Source organism: Microcaecilia unicolor, chromosome 6, assembly GCF_901765095.1.
Source record: "Microcaecilia unicolor chromosome 6, aMicUni1.1, whole genome shotgun sequence".
Lineage (NCBI taxonomy): Eukaryota > Metazoa > Chordata > Amphibia > Gymnophiona > Siphonopidae > Microcaecilia > Microcaecilia unicolor.
Window position 1 is genome coordinate 267,661,056 of NC_044036.1, and position 26,117 is coordinate 267,687,172.

General features: G+C 44.4%; 1 protein-coding gene across 1 annotated transcript in view; it reads left to right on the forward strand.

Moving 5' to 3' along the window:
- Positions 1–26,117, forward strand: part of NEK6 (NIMA related kinase 6) — a 314,703-nt gene that overhangs the window by 80,529 nt on the left and 208,057 nt on the right. Inside the window, exon 2 of the mRNA XM_030207370.1 lies at positions 15,622–15,747. Coding sequence (XP_030063230.1) covers positions 15,655–15,747 — 93 coding nt within the window. The 5' untranslated portion in view covers positions 15,622–15,654. The remainder of the gene's footprint in view (positions 1–15,621; positions 15,748–26,117) is intronic.

Here is a 26,117-nt window from a genome sequence, read left to right on the forward strand (position 1 = left end):
TGTTGGTGTGATTATAATGGCAGATGGGGATATTGGAGGGGAGGCAGGGAGAAGAGGGAATTGGTGGGAGGGGAGGCAGGGAGAAGAGGGAATTGGTGGGGGAGAAACTTTATTTTCTGCCCTGGGCCCCAGCATGGTTAACACTAGCCCTGACCCTGCTATTAGCTGGTGAGGATTCCCAAGCCCTGCCAGCTAAGGACCTCCTCTGAAGGTAATCAGAACTCCCGTCTACTAAGCTCGGCAGACAAGGCAGCATCCTTGAGCCACTGACAACTAAGCATGCATGCGGTGCTGCCATCAGTGGCTGAAGGAGTTGCTGTTGCTTTGCCAAGTTTGGTAAAAGGGAGTTCTGGCCATCTTTGAAGGAAGTCTTCAGCTGACAGAGCCTGAGTATCCTCATCAGCTCAAGTATATATATTTTGAGTTGATGGGGGGGGGGGGGGGCATAGAGAAAACTTTGTGCACACCCACTTTGGGCTCAGGCCCACCCAAAATTGGCTGTCTGGCTATGCCACCAGGTGGAGGGTGGGGTGGAGGGTAGGGGGAGATTGTGTTTCTGGTTGCTGGGAATAGTAATCTATATTTATTGATATGGTGGGGTCTAGGATAAAGATGATCTTATGTTAGGGCCTTAACTCACCATGCATGAGGAAACTGATGTTTCAGGAGTTCAAGAGATTGCAAGATGTTATTTGTCTTGTACAAGAAACTCATCTGTGACATATGAATGAAAAAGTGGTGAGGGATTTGCGATACCCAACCTGTCTATACATCTCTAATATTAAGGAACTAAAATGGGGAAGTGGGTGTACTGTTTGATAAGAGAGTAAGGATGGAGGTTAAAGTGGTAAAATGGAATGGTGAAGGGCGTTTTCTTTTGGTGGTGATGGTGGCGATTAATTGAAATTGTACACTTAGATCCCCTGACCCGCATTAGGAACATATATATTAACCAATTTTGATCAGTGTTTGGTAGAGATCTTTCATCAACAGGAGCAGAAATTAGTTACTGGGCCGGGGAGATTTTAATTCAACTTTTAATGCCCAAGCTAGGTAATACTGGGGGGAGGGCAACATATGGGGGGAGAGAGAAAACAATTTTATAAATTTTTGGCTACCCTAAATTTAGTGGATGACTGGAGGAAGAGACAGACATGTGACTGGGATTATACTTCTTCCAGGTTCATCTAACTTGGAATAGATTTTATTTTGTGCATAAAGATCTGTTTTCACAGTAGCAGCAGATGGGGATAGAGGTGCTTACCTGGTTAGACCATGCACTGGTGTGGGTGAAGCTGGAAGAGGGATGAGGAAGTCAATTCTGGGGCCTCAATGATAGTTTGTTGGATAACCCAGAGGTGACCAGAAGGGTGGAACATTTGTTGGAGGAGTGTTTAGAGTTTAATGATATCCAGGATGTGTCTGCTGAAGCCCTCTAGGAAAGGTTGAAGGCAATGATGTGGGGCCATATAGTTTCTGTAGTGGCACAGAGAAAAAGAGTGGGTTGTGCCATCTGATAGACTCTAGAGGTGCATCATAAAGGGGGCAACCTAGCAGAAGAGATATATTGACCCATTTGGTGACAGCTAGACAGACGCTTATAGGTTGGGGGGTTGAGGAGCTACAGTATAAGTTGCAACTTATAAAGCAGTGCTATTTTGAATTTAGTAACAAGGCTGTCAGACTGTTAGCACATAGACTTGACAGCCCAGTTTTCTGGGAATAAAGGGAGGGTGAGAGTTGAGATTGTACATAAAAGAGAAAGGTTTGTAGAATTTTAAAGAGATCTCTAAACACCAGAAATAGAAGCAACAGTGAGGGATATTAAAACTTTTAGAGGGAGTGCATTTGGAGCATATAGCTGCAGAGGATGTAGCTAGACTAGATCATCCTGTTGCTCGGGTGCAAGTGGTGTAGGCTCTGTGATCCATGAGGCCTGGTAAATCACCAAATGTGGATGGCTTTACTGTGACTTTCTTTAAATGCTTCCAGTGGTTTCTGGTTGACTCTCTCCTGTGATTGTTCAATTTCATGTGGGTGGCAGAGGTTACCTTAATTCATATGGAAGAGAAAAATTGACATAATGTGGCTTGTACCACCTTATTTCATTTGATGATATTGACACTAAGATGTTGAACAGAATTTCAGCAGATAGACTCCTGAACTGGGTTCCTAGACTGGTCCATCCAGATCACTCTGAGTTTCTGGTTGGCAGTTAAACTGGGGATAATATCAGGCAGGTTTGATTGATGGAGCGCAGAAGATCAGCCTATGCTTCTTTTCTCTGTGGACACACAGAAAACTTTTGATTGGGTGACCTGGCCCTTTATGTTTCAAATTTTGGACAGATTGGACCTGGGACCATCCCTTCAAAGCTGCATTCAATCAGTGTATCGTACCCCACTAGCTTGTATTAAGGTAAATGGTATTCTGAAACATTTGAGCTCCATCATGGTGCTTGACAGAGCTGCCCTCTGTCTATGATTTTATTTGCATTAGTGATAGAACCCCTTGCTCAGTGAGTGAGAGAGCAAGTACAAATCACAGGGGTATGAGCTGCTGGTGAAGGATCATAAAAGTAGCCCTTTTGCTCATGGCATTTTATTTACTTTGACCAGACCTCAGAAATCCTTGACAGGGGTAGTACACAAATTGGATGCCTATGGGATAGTTTCAGGGCTCCAAGTAAACATGGCTAAATCTGAGGTGCTGAACATTAACCTTTTCTCTGAGCAAGTTGACTCTGAGACCGCCTTTTCCTTTTAGACAGGTTAATACAGCTATACGGTATTTAGGAATTCATATAGGGTGACAGGGAACAACTTGTATGATTTGAATTCTGGACCTTTATTAAAGAAGACTGACCCAGATCTGGAGTGAAGGGACAGGCTGACCATTACCTGAGTGGGGCATTGAGACTGTAAAATGATGGTGCTTTCTCAATTGTTATATTTTTTTTCTCTACTTTACCTATAGGGATCCTGGATAGGGTACTACAGCGAATTCAGCAGCATATTTTGTGATTCATTTGGGTGGCAAGGATGATCTTATGGCTGAGCAAATTGGAGGGGCTGTTGGCAGTGCCCAATGTAAAATAGTATTATCAGCCCAATTGAGAACTCTTATGGCCTGGCAGGATCAGAGAATTGAACAATGAGTGCAGTTGGAATAAGAGGCAGATGATGATATACCATTGATGCATTTGCCCTGGTAGTCCAAGGGGAGGATGTTAGGGGGAAGGAGGGGGGAACTCCTATAGGAGTCTTACTATGAAAGTTTGGAAAGGGTAAAGGGTGGACTGTTAGGGGGTAGGAAGTACTCTTGGTATACACCATACTCTATAATGTAGAGTTTTGTCCTGTACTGTATCAGGCTTTAAGTAGGTGGGAGCAGGGTGGCCTGATGTGTGGGACAGTTTTTTTGACTTGAACAGGGGGGAGGTGAAGGACTTTGCAGAGCTCCAGCATAGATATGGCTTATTACCAAGGGATATATTTTTAGGTTATATTCTACCTTTACAGCTCAAAATTACTGGTTGAATTGTGCCATGGGAAAATTGTTTTTGAACGTTTGCTGGAACCAGTGGTAGAAAAGGGGACAATTTCACAAATTTATCAATATTTGAATAACAGGGGTACTAGGAAACAAGTATATGGATGATTGGGAGAAAGATTTGGAATGAGAGCGCAATATGGCAGCGCACTAGGAGGTTTGGACTATTTGCTGTTATAGTTGAAAATTGGTACAAGGTGTTACTACTGGAAGCAAATCCTTGGGAAGAAGTCTGATCACTGTTGGTGGGAATGTAGCGAACAAGGAACATACTGTCATATGTGGCAGATCTGCACCAATGTGCGGTCCTATTGGCGACAAGTGTTTTGAATGTTTTCTCAGATGTTCCAGAGGGAGATTGCACTATTAAATGGGCTGATGTTGGGGATGGACACAGGTGAGGACATTTTCAGGCTCATTTTCAAAAGCGAATTTCGCCCATCTTTCAACACAAATTGGGAGATGGGAGTCCTTCTCACAGGGTCGCCCAAATCGGCATAATCGTTCACGGGGGCGTGTTGGAGGTGTAGCGAAGGCGGGACTTGGGCGTGCCTAACATATGGGCGTCCTCGACCCATAGTGGAAAAAAAAGGGCATCCCTGACGAGCACTTGGACGACTTTACCTGGTCCTGTTTTTCTTATGAAAGGTGCCCGAACTGACCAGATGACCACTGGAGAGAATCAGGGATGACCTCCCCTTACTCCCCCAGTGGTCACTAACCCCCTCCCACCCTCAAAAACATCTTTAAAAATATTTTGTGCCAGCCTCAAATGTCGTATGCAGGTCCCTGGAGCAGTTTTAGTGGGTGCAGTGCACTTCAGGCAGGCGGACCCAGGCCCATCCCCCCCCACCTGTTACACTTGTGGTGGTAAATGTGAGCCCTCCAAAACCCACCACAAACCCACTATATCCACATCTAGGTGCCCCCCTTCACCCATAATGACTATGGTAGTGGTATACAGTTGTGGGTAGTGGGTTTTGGGGGGCTCAGCACACCATGTAAGGGAGCTATGTTCCTGGGAGCAATTTCTGAAGTCCACTGCAGTGCCCCCTAGGGTGCCTGGTTGGTGTCCTGGCATGTCAGGGGGACCAGTGCACTATGAGTGCTGGCTCTTCCCATGACCAAAGGGCTTGCATTTGGTCATTTCTGAGATGGGCGTCCTTAGTTTCCATCATCGCCGAAAATCAGAAACAACCAAGTCTAGGGACGACCACCTCTAAGGACAACCAAAATTTCAAGATTTGGGTGTCCCCAACTGTATTATCAAAACGAAAGATGGATGTCCATCTTGTTTCGATATTATGGGTTTCCCTGCCCCTCCCCCGGTGATGTTTTGCAAGGGCGTCCTCAGCAAAACTTGGGCATTCCTTTCGATTATGCCCCTCTTTGCTACTCAATGGAAACACTCAACCACCGGATTGAAAACAGGTTGTGCTGAAACTGGAGGAGTGGCATGATATGTATAGACTGACCATACTCCGACATAAACTGGGATTTTTTGAGAGGAGATGGTGATGTTTTCAGCAATGGAAACAATTTAATAATATCAATTTGATTTGGCATAGGGGAGGTTGGAGGGGGGATATGTTCTTGGTGAGAAGGGGGGTTGATTTTATATTTGTATGAGGTGGATGCACTGAAGAACCACTGTGCATCTACTGTTTGCTTTGTTTGAGCTTGTATATTTTGGTTAAATTTCAATAAACTTGAGTAAAAAAAAAAAGATACAGTATTAGCAGTGCAAGCTCTCCTATGCTACCCTCCCAGAGATGGTTTGGGTATAGGGAGAGGGAAATTCATTCTCTATGCCTATTTGATCTTTGGTTTCTTTACTGAGACTGTCAATAAAGGTACCAAAGAATTTTCTTTTCATTTATTGGACTTGTTTCTTGTCTGTCATAACACCCTTACTGAGAGAACCTTTGATGGCTTTTTAAAAAATTAGTTTAACTGATATGGATACCTGCCCACTGGGAACTAGTTTGGTTGTCAACTTGAGCTAGAGATGAACCATTGACCTTGAGGTTAGAGGCTGTCAAATTTTGAAAAAAGGAATTCTGTGGGTTGGCTGCAAGTAGAGAATCTCATGACCCGACTGTGACTAATATAGACATCTGTGAAACTTCTGTGAAGCATTGTAAAATGTATCCTGGCACACAGAAAGACACACTATGTACTGTACATTGCTAAGCAGGCCAGTTGTGGAGAATTTTGGGCAATAAAAAGCTGAAGGAAAAATGTGACCATATCACTTGATCATGTCTTTCTCTTTTTTGGTTCCTCTCGCTATGTGTACTCTTCATCCCTTCTCAACAAGATAAGCATATGATCTAAGAGAAAAGGATAACCACTTTATGCTAGCTTGAAGATAGCATAATATCTGTGTTTTCTGGATAATATCGACCACCCTCTCTTTGAAAAAAAGTATTGCCTGATTTCACTCTTAAGTCTACTGCCCTGCAACCTCAGTTCATATCCTCTAGTTTTACCATTTCCCCATCTCTGGAAAAAAATTGTATATATAATATCTTTCAAGCATTTAAACGTCTGTATCTGTCCCCTATCCTTCCTTTCCTCAGGATTATACAAATTCAGATCTTCCACCTCTTCTCATACATCTGTTGGTGTTAGCCCCATATGATTTTTGTCACCTTGCTCTTATTCACTTCAAGTCTTTTTATGTCTTTAGCAAGGTACGGCCTCCAAAACTGAACACAGTATTCTAAGTGGGCCCTCACGATGTCTTATATAGGGTGAATTTTCTGTGATGTAAATTTCAAAAGGGAAACGTGTATATATGTTTCTTTGGAAAACTGGTGTAAATTACAGTATATGCAAACCTGCTACTGGAGTTAGGCAACCTATTGTAAAGTTACTTTTTAAGGTAGCAAGTAAAAGTTGTTGTTTTTTTATTTTAATCACAGGAATTTGATTCTTCTGGTCTAGCTAAACCACTGACTTCTGGGCCAAGAACAAAAAAACCCTTAAAAGTGACCATGAATGTGAATCTATTAATGACACAATTTGCATACCAGGGCATAGATGGATACCTAAAAATCATTAAATAGCCAAATCATATTGTTAAGTTGAATATTCTTTAATAGGAGATTTAGAATTCACACTGAAGACTGAGAAATCGCTGTGCCATTCTGTATCACACTCATGTTTGTAGTTTTTGGATGCGTAGTATACATCTTAGATATGGGTTGCTCTCCGGGCTGTGATGTTTATATATTCAGTCTTCAGCCATTAGAATTAGTTGACTAACATAACTTAAACCTGTTCTGTAGATATTTCAACGTATCATTACATTTTACTATATTAGTATTGTTCCAGTGTGTATTTTAACATAGCCTTCAATGACAGTTAGTCTGTCCAGTCTTCCTAGGCACCTGGGGGTGGGAGGGGAGGAGGAATTCCAGTAAATGGAGCCAGGAAGATATGTGCTAAACTGGTATTCTGCAATTAACTAGTTTGCATATGGATCTGGGTGAGCTATATAGAATCCAGGGGTCCATCTATACTGCTCCAGCTAAAGATGCATTCTAAATCAGTGTTGTCCAATCTTTTTCATGTTGTGGCACACCTGGCATTGGGTTTGCATCATCCCCCTTCCAAATCCCTGGCAAAGGGTGGAGGAAGGGGAAGAATGAAGAGGAATTTAGTTCTATGAGAGTGTCATGTTCATAGGTTTATAATTTTATTGTGGTTTTTAAAAAAAAAGTTTTTTTATTGAGAGATTTGTGATGTACAGAACATTAACCAAGCTTACCATGTGTGCTGTGGACCAAAGCTGCTGAAATACAACGAGGAACTAATTATATCCAGCAGAAGAGTAAACCCCCAGCTGAGAAAACATAAGCATAATACTGTATCAGTTGAATTCTATACACGAAGTTCCTTTAAATGGAGTATGTCAGCTGTGCCACTCCTCTGATTTTGGTTTATTTACCATTTTCACTGCACTCACCCTAACATGTGATCTGTACTTCTCCCATCCCATTCATACCGCCTTTCCTCCACAGACCTTACCCAAAATATCTTGGGTAAGTGGAGGAGTAGCCTAGTGGTTAGTGCAGTGGTCTTTGATCCTGGGGAACTGAGTTTGATTCCCACTGCAGCTCCTTGTGAATCTGGGCAAGTCACTTAACCCTCCACTGCCCCTGGTACTACTACTACTACTTAACATTTCTAGAGCACTACTAGGGTTACGCAGCGCTGTACAAATTAACAATTAAGGACGGTCCCTGCTCAGAAGAGCTTACAATCTAAAGGACGAAATATCAAGTTGGGGTAGTTAAGATTTCCTGGTACAAAAATAAGTACCTGAATGTACGTAAACCGCTTTGAATGTAATTATAAAAACTTCAGAAAGGCGGTATATCAAGTCCCATTTCCCTTTCCCCTTTTCTCCAGGAGTAGCCTGGTGGTTAGTGCAGTGGACTTTGATCCTGGGGAACTGGGTTTGGTTTCCACTGCAGCTCCTTGTGACTTTGAGCAAGTCACTTAACTCTCTATTGCCCAAAGTACAAAATAAGTATATAGTATGTAAACTGCTTTGATTGTAACCACAGAAAGGTTGTATATCAAGTTCCTTTCCCTTTCCCTTTTCATCAAGTGATCAGTTGGGTCTTAGCTGGGCTTAACTGTCCATACTTCCTTATTAACCCTCTTCCATTTCCTGATCCAGAGTCTTTAACGTTCAAATCTGCTGGAACTTGTGCCAGAGTTGCTTGTAATTTGCCCAGTTTGGTTTAGTTTTCGATCATCAAAAATGAAATAAAGTGGAAAAAGTCTACAATTACAAAACATGAATCCCAATCAGTCTGATGATTATAGATAAAGAAATTATAGGCTGAAAAACGGGGATGTGAATTTCAAATAAATGAAAAAAATTACATCACTAAAATGTCTATCGTTTAATACCCAACTTTTGTAACTCCATAACAACATAATTTTGTTACCAATAAAAACTGACAAAAATGCCTCTTCTAGAAGAGAATTGATTAAGAAGGCCTGTCACTCATTTTCCAAACTTAGTCCATTTGGTGACGACGTGCACCATGTATATATGTAATACTGTTTTCATCTTAGACGAGTCAGAGTGGTCCATCAATCGCCTAGAGTTGAAAGCGGTGCTTCAGGTGTTTCTGGCCTTTCAAGTGACCCTGGAAGGATTGGCTGTCAGAGTGATGTCGGACAACACGACAACAGTGGCCTACATAAACCGACAAGGCGGCACTCAGTGCAGAGCGCTGGCCGCGCAGGCCGAACAGATTTGCCACTGGGCCGAGCTGCATCTACAGTTTCTGTCGGCAGCTCACATTGCAGGTCAGAGCAACGTGCAAGCCGATTATCTAAGCAGGCATCAAATCGATCCAGCGGAATGGGAACTGGCAGACGAAGTAGTCCTGCAGATATGTGCCAAATGGGGCAAGCCCGTAATGGATCTTATGGCGACAAGCTCAAATACCAAAGTCCCGTGCTTTTCAGCAGACGGAGAGATCCTCGCTCAACCGGGTTGGATGCCTTGGCTCAACCCTGGCCTCTGGGCCTCTGGTATGTGTTCCTTCCATGGCCCTTGATAGGGCGTGTGCTCCTGCGGATTCGGCTTCACCCAGGAGAAGTGGTTCTCATCGCCCCGGATTGGCCCAGGGGGCCTTGGTATGCGGACCTCCGACAGATGCTAGTGGAGGCTCCCCTTCCTTTACCTCTGGTACCGAACCTGCAATATTGTTAGCATTTAGGCTTAGCTGCAGCTCACTGTAATCTACTTTAATTGTTGATTGAACTGCTTTAATGCTAATGTTTAAATCCTCAAGTTGTTACTTTGACTGCTGATGCATACTGGTAACCTAACTTAACTGTTGACTGAATTCCTTTAAACACTATCACTTCCTATGCCTTAGCTGCTGCCTGCTGTCCCAATCCTATGCCTTAGCTGCTGCCTGCTGTCCCAATCCTAGCCTTCCTGCCTTCCTCCTCTACTCCTATCACCTTAGCCACTTCACATCTACCCGCATCCACCTAGTCCCTATATATGGCCCCTACACACATCCTCTTCATCGCCCTGTCCCTTCCTAACCTCTTCCCCCCCTCCCCTTCCGCTGTCTACCTCAGGAACTCACTGCCAACCCTTGGCTCCCCTCGTCCTGCTCATTACTCCCCTACCTCCCCCCACCCCCCACCACCTCCCCAGCTCTCCTGTCCCCCTCGTTATTCCTAGCTCTCAACCTTCTACACTTCCTCCCCACCATTAACCCATCCCCATTCCTCCTTAACACATCCCGTCTTCATCATCTCCGTTGACCCTCCTCCCCCTCCCTCCTCCGCACTCTCTTACTCCTTCTCCTACTTTCCGCAGGTGACATCAATCCCAATCCAGGTCCCCCCCACCTCTCCTCTCCATATCCATGTAACCGATCCCAGAATGCCTCCAATCTCATCTCTATTCCCCTTCTCCTCCCCGCTTCCCTCCCCTTCTCGTGTGCCCTATGGAATGCCCACTCTGTATGCAACAAACTCTCCTTCACCCACGATTTGTTCAGCTCCCGTTCCCTTCAACTGCTCGCTTTATCTGAAACTTGGATAACCCCTAACGACACTGCCTCAATCGCAGCCCTATGCCATGGAGGATATCTTTTCTCCCACACTCCCCGCCCAGATGCACGCAGTGGAGGCGTTGGGTTTCTTCTCTCACCCTCTTGTAGTTTCCAACCCCTCCCCCTGCCACAGTCTCACTGCTTCTCATCCTTCGAAACTCATGCCATCCGGCTATTCTTCCCGACACCACTCAGAGTTGCAGTCATCTACCGTCCCCCTGATAAGCCCCTCTCTTCCTTCCTTACTGACTTCGACGCTTGGCTCACCGCCTTTCTTGATCCCTCATCTCCATCCCTCATTCTTGGTGATTTTAATATTCACGTTGATGACCCATCCAACTCCTACGCTTCTAAATTCCTCACTCTGACATCCTCCTTTAATCTCCGACTATGCTCTACCACCCCTACTCACCGTAATGGCCATTGTCTCGACCTCGTTCTCTTCTCTTCCTGCTCACCTTCCAATTTCTGCACCTCAGTTCTTCCTATCTCAGATCATCACCTAATCACCCTCACACTTCATCACCCTCCCCCTCAACCTCGCCCAACTATAGCCACTGCCTTCAGGAATCTCCAGGCCGTTGACCCCCCTACCCTATCATCTCACATCTCCAATCTCTTCCCTTCCATCTCGTCTTCCGAATCTGTCGACACGGCTGTCTCTGCCTACAATGAAATTCTCTCCTCTGCTCTGGATACCCTAGCACCATCTGTCTCTCGACCCACTAAGTGCATTAATCCTCAGCCCTGGTTAACCCCTTGCATCCGTTACCTTCGCTCCTGCACCCGATCTGCTGAACGACTCTGGAGGAAATCTCGCACCCTGTCAGACTTCACCCATTACAAATTCATGCTTTCCTCCTTCCAGTCCCCCCTATTCCTTGCCAAACAGGAACTCAATTAACTAATTCTCTTGGCTCCAACCCTCGTCGCCTCTTCGCCACCCTCAACTCCCTACTTAAAGTGCCCTCCGCTCCCACCCCCCCTCACTCTCTCCTCAAACACTAGCTGACTACTTCCGAGATAAGGTGCAGAAGATAAACCTTGAATTCACTTCCAAGCCTTCTCCTCCCTGTGACTTCTTAACCCACTCCCCTAACCAACCTAGCCTGGCCTCCTCCTCCTTCTCCTCCTTCCCTGAGATCACCGAAGAGGAAACTGCTCGCCTCCTCTCTTCCTGTAAGTGCACCACCTGTTCTTCTGATCCCATTCCCACCAATCTGCTTAACAACATCTCTCCTACAGTCAACCCCTCAATCTGTCACATCCTCAACCTCTCTCTCTCCACTGCTACTGTCCCTGACACCTTCAAGCACGCTGTCGTCACACCACTTCTCAAAAAACCATCACTAGACCCCACCTGTCCCTCCAACTACCGTCCCATCTCTCTTCTACCCTTCCTCTCCAAATTATTTGAACGCGCTGTCCACAGCTGCTGCCTTGATTTCCTCTCCTCTCAGGCCGTCCTCGATCCGCTCCAATCCGGCTTTCGCCCACTTCACTCGACAGAAACAGCACTCTCTAAAGTCTGTAGTGACTTGTTCCTTGCCAAATCCAAAGGTCACTAATCCATCCTCATCCTCCTCGACCTATCTGCCGCCTTTGACACCGTCAATCATAATTTACTTCTCGACACACTGTCCTCATTCGGGTTCCAGGGCTCTGTCCTCTCTTGGTTCTCTTCGTATCTTTCCCATCGCACCTTCAGAGTATATTCTAATGGCTCTTCTTCCACCCCCATCCCGCTCTCTGTTGGAGTTTCTCAAGGTTCTGTCCTTGGACCGCTTCTTTTCTCGATCTACACCTCTTCCCTGGGCTTGCTGATCTCATCACATGGTTTCCAGTACCATCTCTATGCTGATGACACCCAGCTTTATCTCTCCACTCCCGACATCACGGTCGAAACCCAGGCCAAAGTTTCGGCCTGCCTTTCAGACATCGCTGCCTGGATGTCCAACCGGCATCTGAAACTGAACATAGCAAAGACTGAGCTCCTTGTCTTTCCACCCAAACCCTCTTCTCCTCTTCCCCCACTTTCCGTCTCTGTTGACAATGCCCTCATCCTCCCCGTCGCTTCAGCTCGCAATCTCGGAGATCTTCGACTCCTCCCTCTCCTTCTCTGCCCATATCCAGCAGACAGCTAAGACCTGTCACTGCTTCCTCTATAATATTAGCAAAATTCGCCCATTCCTCTCTGAACAGACCACCCGAACCCTCGTCCACTCGCTTGTTACCTCTCGTCTTGACTATTGCAACCTTATCCTCGCTGGCCTCCTGCTTAGCCACCTATCCCCCCTTCAATCTGTCCAAAATTCCGCCACACGTCTTATCTACTGCGTGAACCGATACTCTCATATCACCCCTCTCCTCAAGTCGCTTCACTGGCTCCCGATCCGCTACCGTATACAGTTCAAGCTTCTCCTATTGACCTTCAAATGCACTCAATCTGCAGCCCCCCATTACCTCTCTACCCTCCTCTCCCCTTATGTTCCCACCCGTAACCTCCGCTCTCAGGACAAAGTACTCCTATCTGTACCCTTCTCCACCACCGCTAACTCCAGACTCCGCCCCTTCTGCCTTGCATCACCATATGCCTGGAACAGCCTTCCCGAGCCCATACGTCATGCGCCCTCCCTGCCCATCTTCAAGTCCTTACTCAAAGCACATCTCTTCTCCCTTGCTTTTGGCGCATAACCACCTTCCCCACTCATGATACCTACACTGACTACATAGTTTGTAACCTTTAGATTGTAAGCTCTCTTGAGCAGGGACAGTCCTTCCCCATGTTAAACTTGTACAGCGCTGCATAACCCTGGCAGCGCTATAGAAATGCTAAGTAGTAGTAGTAGTAGTTGTCGCAGGGACCGGTGGCCATGGAGGACGCCTGCCATTTTGGACTTACGGCATGGCTATTGAGAGGGCACAATTGAGAGGCAAGGGCTATTCCAATAATGTTATTTCCACTCTCCTGCAGGCCCGCAAGCGGTCCACTTCCATGGCTTATGCCAGGATCTGGCACCAGTTTGAGGCTTGGTGTGTTTCAAAAGCGATCACACCCATGCAGGCTCCTGTCTCGCCGATTCTGGACTTTTTGCAGGATGATGTACAAAAAGGCTTGGCCTATAATTCCCTGCGGGTGCAAGTGACAACATTGGCCTCCCTTCATGGTAAGGTTGCAGGCGTGTCTTTAGCTGCTCATCCAGATGTGGCACGGTTTTTTAGAGGGGTGCTTCGGCTCCGTCCTCCCGTGCGGGCACCTTGCCCAGCTTGGAACCTGGGGCTAGTTTTAAAGGCTTTGCAGGGTTCTCCTTTTGGCCGCTACAGCAAGCTTCAGAGAAAGATTTGACACTAAAGGCCATTTTTCTGGTGGCCGTTACTTCGGCAGAACTCCAGGCGCTGTCCTGTCGAGACCCATTTCTGCAATTTTCAGAGTCAGGGGTCACAGTTCGTACCGTGCCTTCCTTCATGCCTAAGGTGGTTTCAGCGTTTCACCTAAACCAGCCTATTTTTCTACCATCTTTTGTTAAGGAGGAGTTTCCAGAATCCTTTGGGCAGTTGCACCTGTTGAATGTGCGCAGGACTCTGTTGCAGTATCTATGAGTTCCTAATTCTTTCAGGACCTCTGATCATTTGTTTGTTTTACTATCAGGGTCTCGCAGAGGGTCTCCAGCGTCTAAAGCCACTATTGCCCGCTGGCTCAAAGAAGCTATCTTTTCAGCTTATCTGCTTGCCGGCCGGCCTCCGCCTGTAGCCTTTAAGGCACATTCTACCAGAGCGATTTCTTCCTCTTGGGCTGAAACTGGAGCACTCTCTCTTCATGAGATTTGCAGTGCAGCAACATGGGCTTCGAAGCTCTCATTTGCCCGACATTATGGGCTGGATGTGGCTGCTAGGAGGGATGCGCATTTTGGAGCACAAGTGCTAGCGCGTGGTGTGACTTGTTCCCACCCTATATAGGGATTGCTTTGATACATCCCATACGTAATGGCTTCATCTGCTTGATGACAAGGAAGGGAAAATTAGGTTCTTACCTTGGTAATTTTCTTTCCTTTAGTCATAGCAGATGAAGCCATGAGCCCTCCCTGTATGATTGTCTGTATAATGTGAATCTGTTTCAGGTTCTGTTCTTGTTTCCTGAAGTTCTAATCCTTCCTTGGGAGAAAGTTGGAAAACAGTCTTCAGGATTCTTGTTCACTTATAGGAGGATGAGTTCATTCCCTCCAGTTCATGTGTAGGAGGTTGAGTTCATTCCCTCCAGGAGGATGTGTGTATTCCCTCCATAAATACAAAGAGGAGGATGAGTTTATTCCCTCCAGGAGGATGTGTTCATTCCCTCCTTTTGAGTTCATGCCCTTGTTATGGGGCCATCGTTCGCTGTGAGGAAAGTTCATGTTATTCCCATTGCAGTTTGTTATACTGCTTTGGAAGCTTCAAATACTGAAGAGGCAGTGGAGCTAGCTGACCATGTGGCACTGTGAAATTTGAGTGCTCTCTATCTCCCCCTGCTGGTTGATGGACACAACCCATACGTAATGGCTTCACCTGCTATGACTAAAGGAAAGAAAATTACCAAGGTAAGAACCTAATTTTCCCATTTTGGTATAGGAAGTTTATTTAGGGATGGTCAGGGTAGTCTAGAATGGTGTGTGTGATGTGGTAGAAATTGTTAGGTGATAGTTTGTTATGAAAGTCTCATTGTGTGGTTACACCACACTTTCTAAACTCTGTAGTCTTGTTAGGAAGTATGGGGGGAAATTCTTCTGCCATTGGCTTTGTCAAGAGAAAGGAGTGGAGGAGTGGCCTAGTGGTTAGAGCACCAGTCTTGAAATCCAGAGGTGGACAGTTCAAATCCCACTGCTGCTCCTTGTGATCTTGGGCAAGTCACTTAACCCTCCATTTCCTCAGGTACAAAATTAGGTTGTGAGCCCTCCAGGGACAGAGAAATACCCAGTGTATCTGAATGTAACTCGCCTTGAGCTACTATTGAAAAAAGGTGTGAGCAAAAGCCAAATAAATAAATAAATAAATAAATTTAAGAGGTCAATGTCCATGCCTGCTGCTGCTTTGTTCACCTGGTTTAGTAGTAACTTTTTTTCTGTTTTTAATGGAAACTATCAGTGAAAGACACACAATTTCTAATGTGCTTATAACCATTGCTAAGTATTGTATATATTCTGTACTAAGTCTCTTGACAATTAATTAGACATGTAATTAGTTTTGAACAGCTAAAGAAAACTATTTTTATGAGCAAGGCTTCTGGTAAATATTTTTTAATCAAACGCATGCTGTATAAACTTCATTAAGGGGAAAAACTACTAATAAACAATCCTGATTATCTCTAGCTCATTCTAGTCATTGTGATCAGTGCACTTTTACAAAGAAGAAAAAGCTGCATCTCTCTTTTTTTTTTTCCCTGCATGTCGTGTTATTTGCATGGTAATAGGATTTTTTGTGTCTTTGACAGTGTTCTGGGCTGCACGTGGATTGGCATGTTACCATGGAAGGGCAACACAGCCATCAACATCACCTAGAAATGCAAAACAACCCACTGTGCAAACTTCCAGGACCAGAGTATCAGCATGATCCTCAGGTTGGTTGGTTGGTTTGTTTGTTCATTCATTTTGGTTTATTTATCACAGGTTCGATAATGCTTTGTGCAGTTTACAACATATCATATGAAGTACAATTAATATGAAATAACTCCACTCTTATGCCTGTTCAGAAGCAAACCAATGTTTTTCATTCCTCTTTAAATTTATCAAAGTCTCCCACTATAACTGTGATTTTGAGGACCTTTGGAAGAAATGGAGAGACTTTAGTTAATTCCTTTATGTAATGGAAGACTTAGTTTTCTAGTTTTTGGTCATTCTCATTCCCCAGTGAGATTGGGTAGCAGGGCATTAACACCCCCATTTCCTCCTTAACAATATTATACAATTTGTCAGTGTTGACCAAGGAGTAACTCATTAGTTCATAACCTGGTTCTAACACCTGGTCTCAGCCAATAAAAAGGCCAAGAAGTATTAAATACTGTAAATCTTTGATAGTGACTCATGGCAAAGTATGCTTAATCTGTTTCTCTTTTTATACACCTTGGTTTTGAGTGTGGTTTTCCTGAACTAAGTAATTGATGTAAGTTGAATTTCATAGCTGAACCCTTCCTCCCATTCTCTGGTTCAGCTGCTTTCTTCACATCTCTGATTACGTTGGTAATTCCTACTCTCATCTTTGATAACGTCAGTAACGCCCACAGAAACCTTTCAGTGGAACAGGAAGTCATTTAAAGGAGCAATATGTTTCTATGATGATTTCTATGTTTCTATGATGAAAACATTATGTGAACTCAAGAGAACTTGGGGCAAGGTATATAGGATCTCTAAGCGAGTGCTAGGTAGAATAGATGGCATGGATGGGCAGACTGGCCATATGGTCTTTATCTGCCTACATTTTTCTATGTTTCTATATTTGCACAGGATCATAGTGTTATTTTTTTTTCTCCCTCCACAATAAACATATCTGTGTAGTTTTATTAGGTCCTCTGTTGTAAAATTATGCTCAGGTTTTATACTGCCGTTATGACTGATATATGATGCTGTTTATTAGAAACTGAGATATTTGTGGAAAGTTGATGTCCTTGGGACAGTAGCCTTTCACAGCTTAGTGAAGTTCCTTTTCTTCTGGGTCTGCTAAAACCATGCTATCATTAGCAAACCAGTGGTGAGTTGACAGTTGAACCTGTCTAATTTGATATTTCTCCTTGGGCAACACTACCTGCTCTATTTGTTGTTCTCTCTGGCTTGTGATTGTGCAAAGTGAGTAGGATGAGAAGCCCCGCCCCCATCAGCCTGGTTGGACCTATAAATAGAAACATAGAAATAGAGAAATATCACTACAGATAAAGGCAAAATGGCCCATCCAGTCTGCCCATCCACATCACCTGTGCTTTCTTAAATTCAGACTGTCTTTGTCTCCACCACCTCCAACGGTAGGCTGTTCTACACATCCACCACTCTTTCGGTAAAAAAAAAAAAATCCTTACATTTTTCCTGAGCCTACAAACTTTTAACTCATCCTATGCGTTCTCATTCTGGAGTTTTCCTTCATTTGAAATAGACTCACCTCAGAAGTTGGACAAACAGGCCTGCAATTCCCAACTTCCTCCTCCTGCTGTTGTGGAGAAAAGTCACTTCCACTCATAGGTGGACGGTGGCCCGACTGTTTGGGGAAGCTAAAGGGGGGCAGGGTCAGGGGTGCAGCTTATATCCATAATTATCTGACAACACAGAAAAAAATAAGTAAAAGTAAAATAGTAACAAGTAATACCTTTTATTAAATTTAGATATTAGATATGTATTATATGTCAAAGAATAAAGTAGTTGCTCAAACTGTCCGAGAGCTTGATGGCTGAACAGTATAGTTGGAAAAGTGCATTTCTATAGAATAGGCAGCCAGAACATTTGGATGACTCAAAAGCACCAGTGCTAAGGTCCAATTTTCAGAGTGCAGAGATACCAAGGGTGTCCCATCCCAAATGTGAAAAGTACCACCCCAATTAGTGAGATTCAAGGTTAGCAAGTGAAAGTTGAGCTACTACTGAGAATGCTATGAGCTAAATCAAGTCCAAATTCTAATATTAGGCATATTGAAAAGTAATACAAAACCTTAAAGTCGCTCAGGACCCATAAAGCAAATTGACTGTAACATAAGATAGCCATACTGAGTCAGACCAACAGATTTAAATTTCAGAAACTGACACATTCCACTCACTAAATTAAAAAAATGAATAAATACTTGAAACAAAAATGTATAATAAGGTGATACCTTTTTATTGAACTAATTTAATACATTTTTGACTAGCTTTTTGGAGTTTACTAACCTGATGAAGGAGGTTTAGACCTCTGAAAGCAAGTCAAAAATGTATTTAGTCCAATAAAAAGTTGTCATCTTATTTTATATTTTTTGTTTTATTTTTATTTATTAACCTGTAAAGTGGACTAACATGGCTACTTCATTCTACATTAAAAATAATGTTACCTTTGCTATCTGGCATCTAATTTTTCTAATTGTGCAAGTCACAGTCTCTGATTACTGCCTGTCTTCTTTTAACTCTTTCCATATCTCCTATCCATTTATCATTTTTCTCTCTTCGCATGTCTTCTTCACATATTCTACTACATCCATCTCCAACACTGATATTTTCTTTTCTGCTTTCTTCCATTTTTCTGCCTCTTTGACCTCTCAGCCTTATCCATGCTTCATTTTCCCTGTTTTCCATCTTTTTCCCTCACCCAGGATATGTGTGTGTGTGCCTCAACTCCCCCTCAGCCATATCGGATCTGTTTTTCCTCTTTCTTTCTCTCTCTCCCACCCCACCATCCAGGATCTTATGTGTGTGTCTTTCTCCCTGCCTGCCATAATCTCTTCTCTGTTTCTCTCCCTCCATCTAACTTTCTTCCCCCTCTCTGTCATGCAGCATCTCTTCTCTCTCTTCCCCTACCCTAGGCATCCAGGATCTCCTCTCTCTCTCCTGCCTCACTCTACCTCACATACCATATGGATCTCTTCTCTGTCTCTCCCCATAGAACAATGCACCTCTGTCTCTCCCCCCACTTTCCAGCATTGTTCCTCCCTCTATCTCTTCACTTTACACCTCAACCTTCTTCCACCATGCAGCACTGCCTGTTTTTCTTTCCATTATCCAGCTTTGCTCCTGTCTCTCCCCCTCCTCCAATATCCAGCTTTGCTCCTCTGTTTCTTCTCTCCCCCTAATATCCAGCTTTGCCCATCTGCCTCTTCTCCCCCAAAACATCTAGCTTTGCTTCTCTGTCTGCCCCCCCCCCAAATATCCATCATTGTGTCTCTGCCTCTTCCCTCCCCCCATCATCCTCTCTCTTTCCTCCCATTTCCTGCCTCCAGCATTTTCTCTCTCTTTTTTTATTCCCCCTAGCCGCAAAAGGCAAAAAGAAAAAGAAACTGGAACTTCCCTTCCACGCCTTACTGCCAAACCTGCTGCCTCTCCGATTCAGAGGCCTGGTAAACAAACACTGTGCACGGGGCCATAGATCGCTAAACGGTGACGCTGACAGCTCTTCTGGTCCCACCCTCTATGATGCAACATCCTGTTCGGGCAGAAACCGGCAGAGCTGTCAGCGACGTGCAGAGCTCTATGGCCCCGCACACAGTCTGCTTATTGACGGCCACTGAATCGAGGAGCAGAGAGTCAGGCAGAAAGGCAGCGCAGGGAGTGGAAGCTCCAGTTTATATTGTATGCTTCCGCCAAAGATTGGGAAGCAGTGCTCCAAAAGAGAAGTGGAAGGTTGGGAATCAAAGGGCACTATTTTCAGTCAAATTTAGAAGCCTAACAGGCTCATTTTCAAAAGAGAAGGACGCCCATCTTTCGATACAAATTGGAAGATGGGCGTCCTTCTCACAGGGTCGCCCAAATCGGTATAATTGAAAGATGATTTTGGGCGTCCCCAACTGCTTTCCGTCACGGGGACGACCTAAGTTCACAGGGACACGTCGGAGGCGTAGCGAAGGTGGTACTTGGGTGTGCCTAACACATGGACGTCCTTGACTGATAATAGAAAAAAAAAGGGCTTCTCTGACGAGCACTTGGATGACTTTACCTGGTCCTGTTTTTGTTACGACCAAGGCACAAAAAGGTGCCCAAACTGACCAGATGACCACTGGAGAAAATCGAGGATGACCTCCCTTTACTCCCCCAGTGGCCACTAACCCCCTCCACCCTCAAAAAAAATCTTTAAAAATATTTTGTGCCAGCCTCTATGTCTGCCTCAAATGTCATACTCAGGTCCATCACAGCAGTATGCAAGTCCCTGGAGCAGTTTTAGTGGGTGCAGTACACTTGGTAGGCGGACCCAGGCACACCCTCCCCCCCACCTGTTACACTTGTAGTGGTAAATGGGAGCCCTCCAAAACCCACCAGAAACCCACTGTACCCACATCTAGCTGTCCCCCTTCACCCGTAAGGGCTATGGTAGTGGTGTACAGTTGTGGGTAGTGGGTTTTGGGGAGCTCAGCACACAAGGTAAGGAAGCTATGTACCTGGGAGCAATTTATGAAATGCACTGCAGTGCACCCTATGGTGTCCCGGCATGTGAGGGGGTCCAGTGCACTACAAATGCTGGCTCCTCCCACGACCAAAGGGCTTGCATGTGGTGGTTTCTGAGATGGGCGTCCTTGGTTTCCATCTTCGCCGAAAATCAGAAACAACCAAGTCTAGGGACGACCAAAATTTCAAGATTTGGGTGTCCCCTACCATATTATCGAAACGAAAGATGGCCGTCCATCTTGTTTTGATAATATGAGTTTCCCCGCCCCTCCATTGGGACGTTTTGTGAGGACGTCCTCTGCAAAACTTGGGCGTCCCCTTCGATTATGCCCCTCTATGTTTTCATCTGAAATTGAATCTTAATTTAGGCGCTTAAGTCATATTTATAATGTAGGCCTACTATTCATTTGCTTAGATTAATGGGCCTTATTTATGAGTCTACTTCTGAAAACCAGTGCTAAGCTCCTAAATTTCTTTCTTGGCTCTAAATCCTTCTCTGTTATCACCCACTTTTTATGCTTGTAAATTTAAATTTTGTGAAAATTTAGTATGTTTAGGTACTCGGCCACAATAAATTTTTTCAAAGAGCCTAGTGGATCATAACTCATTGTTTGAGTATAAATTCTTTGAATATTGGGCTCCAAATATTTTATCCTCAAGAGTTACAAAATAATTACAAAGAAATTTCTATCCAAAAGCAGAAACACTTGGCTTGAGAGCCAAGAAGTCCCATTCCCCCTTTTATGTAGCCTTATACTAGTTAGGAAATATACAAATCACAGACTCCATAAACATCTATTTTTAAGTCAGAATTTCTACCCCACATTTTCCAATTAGTATTGTTTCAATATGGCTTACATGGAACAAGGGAGGAACAATAAAAAGGGAATAATCTGGCATAACATGGAATAACATGTAATAGAAGTAAGTAGAAGTTGGTCGTGGGGATACTAAGTAAAGATGTAACTGTTGTGAGACAGGGGAAGCTATGTAAGGATGGGCTTACTTGGGGCTCCAATTCTTCAATTTGAGTAGTCTGCTATTGTGAAGGAGTAAGTGGTGTAGTGGCAGGTGCCTCTAGGAATGCTCCCTCACTGGTGTTGAAGTTAAACCACCTTACAGGAGTTAGTACTATCCTGCTGAATGGGGCTTAGGCAGGAAGGTGATTAAATGCCCTGGGGCAGAACAGTTCAGTGTGGCCCAGAGTGCAGAGGTCTCCAGGAGACAGATCCTGAGTGCAGAGGTCTCCCAAAGCGGTGACTCTGGGGGAGTCCCAGGAAAGCAATGAGTGGCCTAGCTAAAAGGTTTGCATTTTGGGTTAAAACATAGATGCCTGGAGATTGCATGAGAAGAAACAGAAGAGTACAAAGATAAGTGTCTTTATGAAGACCCAGTTCCTGAGTGTCCTGGATTTATGTATGAGTAACTTGAACTTTGCTGAGGATGTCAGACAAGATAGAGTTGTTAAGTGATAAGGAAATAATTGTCAGTGTGTTTGTTGCTCATGTTTGAGCCTGAGTCTGTGAAAGGAACAGCTTTCTTTTGACCAGAAAAGGTTATCTTGCCATATCGGTTCTTCACTTTTTTCAGTGTGCTTCTACTTCTTGACTGTTCTGGTATTTTTTGACTCTTCTTTTCTTAACGGACGATGCTACTTTGATTGCTGGTTTAATAATAAAACTCTCTTTTGACTTACACCATGTCCTGTCTGTGAGGGTTCCATGCCTGTCTGTCAGCTGCGCTGCCACAGCCATCCCACACTTGGGCCTGTCCTTCCACCATCTTAGAAAAAAACATATAGATCTTCCCTTAAACTTTCCAGCAACCTATAATAGAGAAAAGCCCAAATCGTTTATAGCATTCCAGAATGACTAAAGTCATGATGACTGGCTTCTTCACAACCTCTACTCCCATTCTGGTAGTGGTGCTTTCCCCCTCCTTTAGGTAGCAGACCTGCATCAGCATGATCTTGCTGAGTTTTCCCTTCACCCTGTGTCAAACATGGGGAGTGAGGGGGAGGACTATTCCCCAGGAGCCTGTCAAGAACAGAGCCATGTACTGATCTTGCTGTATCAAATGGAGCCCATTCCTCATAACTGTTACTGCTGGGTTGTGGTGGAGCTGTTCTGCTTTAGACTCAGTGAAGGATGTGCAACCCTTCAGTCTGTTAATACATCAGTGGTTCCAGCTGAGTGGCAGCTACTTCTGAAGGGGGTGAACCTGAAATGTCTACAGCATCATCTGAACCATCCTGGTGATCCAACCCAACTTGGCCTTTCCCTTTCTCTTTCTCATCAAAAGCAATGAAAAGAGAAAATAATGAACAGGCAACAATGAAGTCTTCGGAGCTCACTCCCCAACAACTTTCTTATCCACCACCTTTCATTTTTTTCATTTCATTTAATTTATTGACATTTATATTGAGGAAGCTCGAGTTCAATATGGCTTACATCCATTAAAAAATAACAATTATAATGATGAATAGAATGCTTGTTTATATGTGAGATATTAATAAAGAATTTATCTTTGCAGTCAACATATATAGAATAAAAAGGTGGGAGGGAGGGAGGGGGGACCCTGGAACTGGGAGGGAGGGAGGGGGGACCCTGGAATTGGGAGGGAGGGAGGGGGGACGCTGGAACTTCCCTTAAAAACATTAATGGCAGAAGGTGATTACCTTGCTAGCGCCTGTTTCATTTCAGTGAGAAACGGGCTTTTTTTTACTAGCATAGAATAAAAAGGTAAATTGGCCTGTGCAACAGAGAGCTCAACAATGCCAGTTATTCCTGCACCACCAGCCTTACTACTCACTTTCCATTAATAAGAACTTCCTGATAAGGAAGGTTTTTAATACTTTACGGAGACTCAAATATTTCTTCTTGCATCTGATTTGTTTTGGAAGAGAATAAACCCAGCCATAAGAACCAATTCATACACTATTTTCTTACAGCTGGGGAAGTGGAGAATTAAATAATCTCTGGCACCTCTGACTGCATTATGTAAAAAGTTCATCTTGGCCCCCGTGGTTCTCTTTTGTTTTTTATTTTTATTTTTTTATAGTAACATAGTAAATATTCAGGTTTATTTTTGAAAAAGAAGGGCGGCCATATTCCAACCCAAATCGGGAGATGGCCACCCTTCTACCGTGGGCGCCCAAATCTGTATAATTGAAAGCCGATTTTGGGCGCCTCCAACTGCAGTCCGTCGCAGAGATGAACAAAGTTCCCGGGGATGTGTCGGAAGGGTAGCGAAGGTGGGATAGGGGCGTGCCGGGGCGTGCTTAAGAGATGGCTGCCCTCGGACGATAATCAAAAAAAGAAGGGCGGCCGTAGCGAAAATTTGGTCCGCTTTTTTTTTACCCTTTTTTTTCCACGACTAAGTCCCAAAAAAAGTGTCCCAACTGCCCAGATGACCACTGGAGGGAATCGGGGATGACCTCCCCTGACTCGCCCAGTGGTCACCAACCCCCTCCTACCAAAAAAAACCCCCAACTTTAAAAACTTTTTTTGCCAGCCTCAAATGTCATACCCAGCTCCATCACAGCAGAATGCAGGTCCCTGGAGCAGGTTTTAGTGGGTGCAATGCACTTCAGGCAGGTGGACCCAGGCCCAACCCCCCCCTACCTGTTACACTTGTGGTGGTAAATGGGAGCCCTCCAACCCCCCCCCCCAAAAAAAAAACCCACTGTACCCACATCTAGGTGCCCCCCTTCACCCATAAGTGCTATGGTAATGGTGTAGAGTTGTGGGGAGTAGGTTTTGGGGGGGCTCAGCACCCAAGGTAAGGGAGCTATGCACCTGGGAGGTATTTTAATGCTTTGTTTTTATTTTTAAAAGCGCCCCATAGGGTGCCCGGTTGGTGTCCTGGCATGTGAGGGGGACCAGTGCACTATGAATCCTGGCCCCTCCCATGACCAAATGCTTTGGATGTGTTCGTTTTTGAGATGGCCGCCTTCGGTTCCCATTATCACCGAAAACCGAGGCCGGCCATCTCAAATCTGCCCAAATCCTAGGCATTTGGCCGGCCCCAACCGTATTATCGAAAGAAGAGATGGCCGCCCATCTTTTTCGATAATACGGTTGGGACCGCCCCTTCTGGTAGCTGTTCCCGGAGATGGGCGGCCCCTTTCAATTATGCCCCTCATTGGCAGATAAAGACCTGCATGGTCCATCCAGTCTGCCCAACAAGATGGCCAAAGTTGAATCTGGCACGCTGCACAGGTTCCAATTCAGCATAATTAAACACTGGTATACCTAATCTCTGTCTCTTCCTGCCAATTTTGGGGCACAGACCGGAGAAGTCTGCCTGGCACTGCTCCTATTTCCCAACTACTGGAGTTCCCATTGAAGCTCACTCCAGCATTGATCCTGATCTGTGTTTGCTATTTATGGGACCCAGACTGAAGAAGTCTGCCCGGCATTGGCCATACTTCCCAACTTCAGAAGCTGCTGTCAAAGCTGACTCCAGTTATGGAGTCATTTAGGATGTGCTTTTATTGGATCCCATCCTTTTCTCTATATAGTACATTTTTGAATTCCATCATGGTTTTTGTCTTCAAAGTCTCCCACGGGAGGGCAATCCAGGCATTCACCACCTTTTCTGTTCACAAGTATTTCCTGAATGTTGTATTTGATAATTTATACTGTTACACTTTGTAGGTATGCATATTAGGCCTATTGTAATACGCTGGGTGTGGGTTTTGTCTGCAGTAAGCTGTGAGTAAATTGAAATTACAATTACTGTTGACCCATGTTTATTTTCTGATAAATTAAGTGCAGTGCACTCCAGTTAAGTGCAAGAGCTCCAGACTGGATTTTTACCTGCACTTAACTGGAATGTACACATAACTGAAGTTACCATTTTCATACCATTATTTAAGAAATAACACAGAGCCAGTGTAGCTTAATTTATTTATTACACTACTGCTATTGAACTTACAATTTTCTGAAAAAGATCAATAAAACATAAATAAAAAATTTGGCAACACAGAACTAGTGTTATTTAAAAGGTATAAAAATATCTGCAGTTGTTTTCTGTACAGTGTTTTGTCTGTTTGTGTTGTAGACAAGGTTTAGCAGGTTATAATAAGGTTCACCCTAGATAAGCTCTTAAAGTGTCCAAGTTTTGTAATTCAGCAGCAAATGTCACAGTGGGTCTTGCTTCACACTCACTTCCACTCCCACTGGCTCATCATCTGTGTCTCCAGCATCCTCAGCCACAGACTGCAACTCTGAGCAAATCTCTTCATAGTTTATATCCGCGGATGTCTGCAGCTTATCATCGACGGCCACGTAGTTGTCAAACTCCCCTGGAAATGGGCTAAAAATAATACCATATGGCACAGTTGTCTTTTTGTTCCTGAGAATTCCAATAGTATCTCCTGCTGGGAGATCCACAGTAGCCGCCACCCTCCTTCACTCAGCGAGTGGACAAGAAAGAACATGGCGGTCACACAACCTCTTCACTCTGCACATCATATCGCTCTGCACATCACAAGCTACTAGCCAATAAAAGAGAGAGAGGAAAAAAGGAGGACCACCACCCATCCAACCTCATTGGCTTCAGGACCAGGGAGCCAATGAGGTTGGATGGATCGCTTAGGCGGCATTAGGACTTTTCAATCCCCGGAGGAAATAAGGAAAATTGCAATTAAAAGCAGTGAAGTTGTAAAAAAAATGTGGTTCAAGGCATTGCACTTAAGTGGAGTATGCACTTCTTGCTGGTGTGCCAAACTGGAGTAAGTTTACATTGGAATGAATGAGAAGAATTTGGGACTGTAAGTTTCCATTGCAGATAAGCAGAGTGTGCGCTTATCCGACGTGCACTCAAGTAGTGTGCACTGTATAGTTTTGTGGTTATGTTATTTATTTAAAACGTAGTAATAT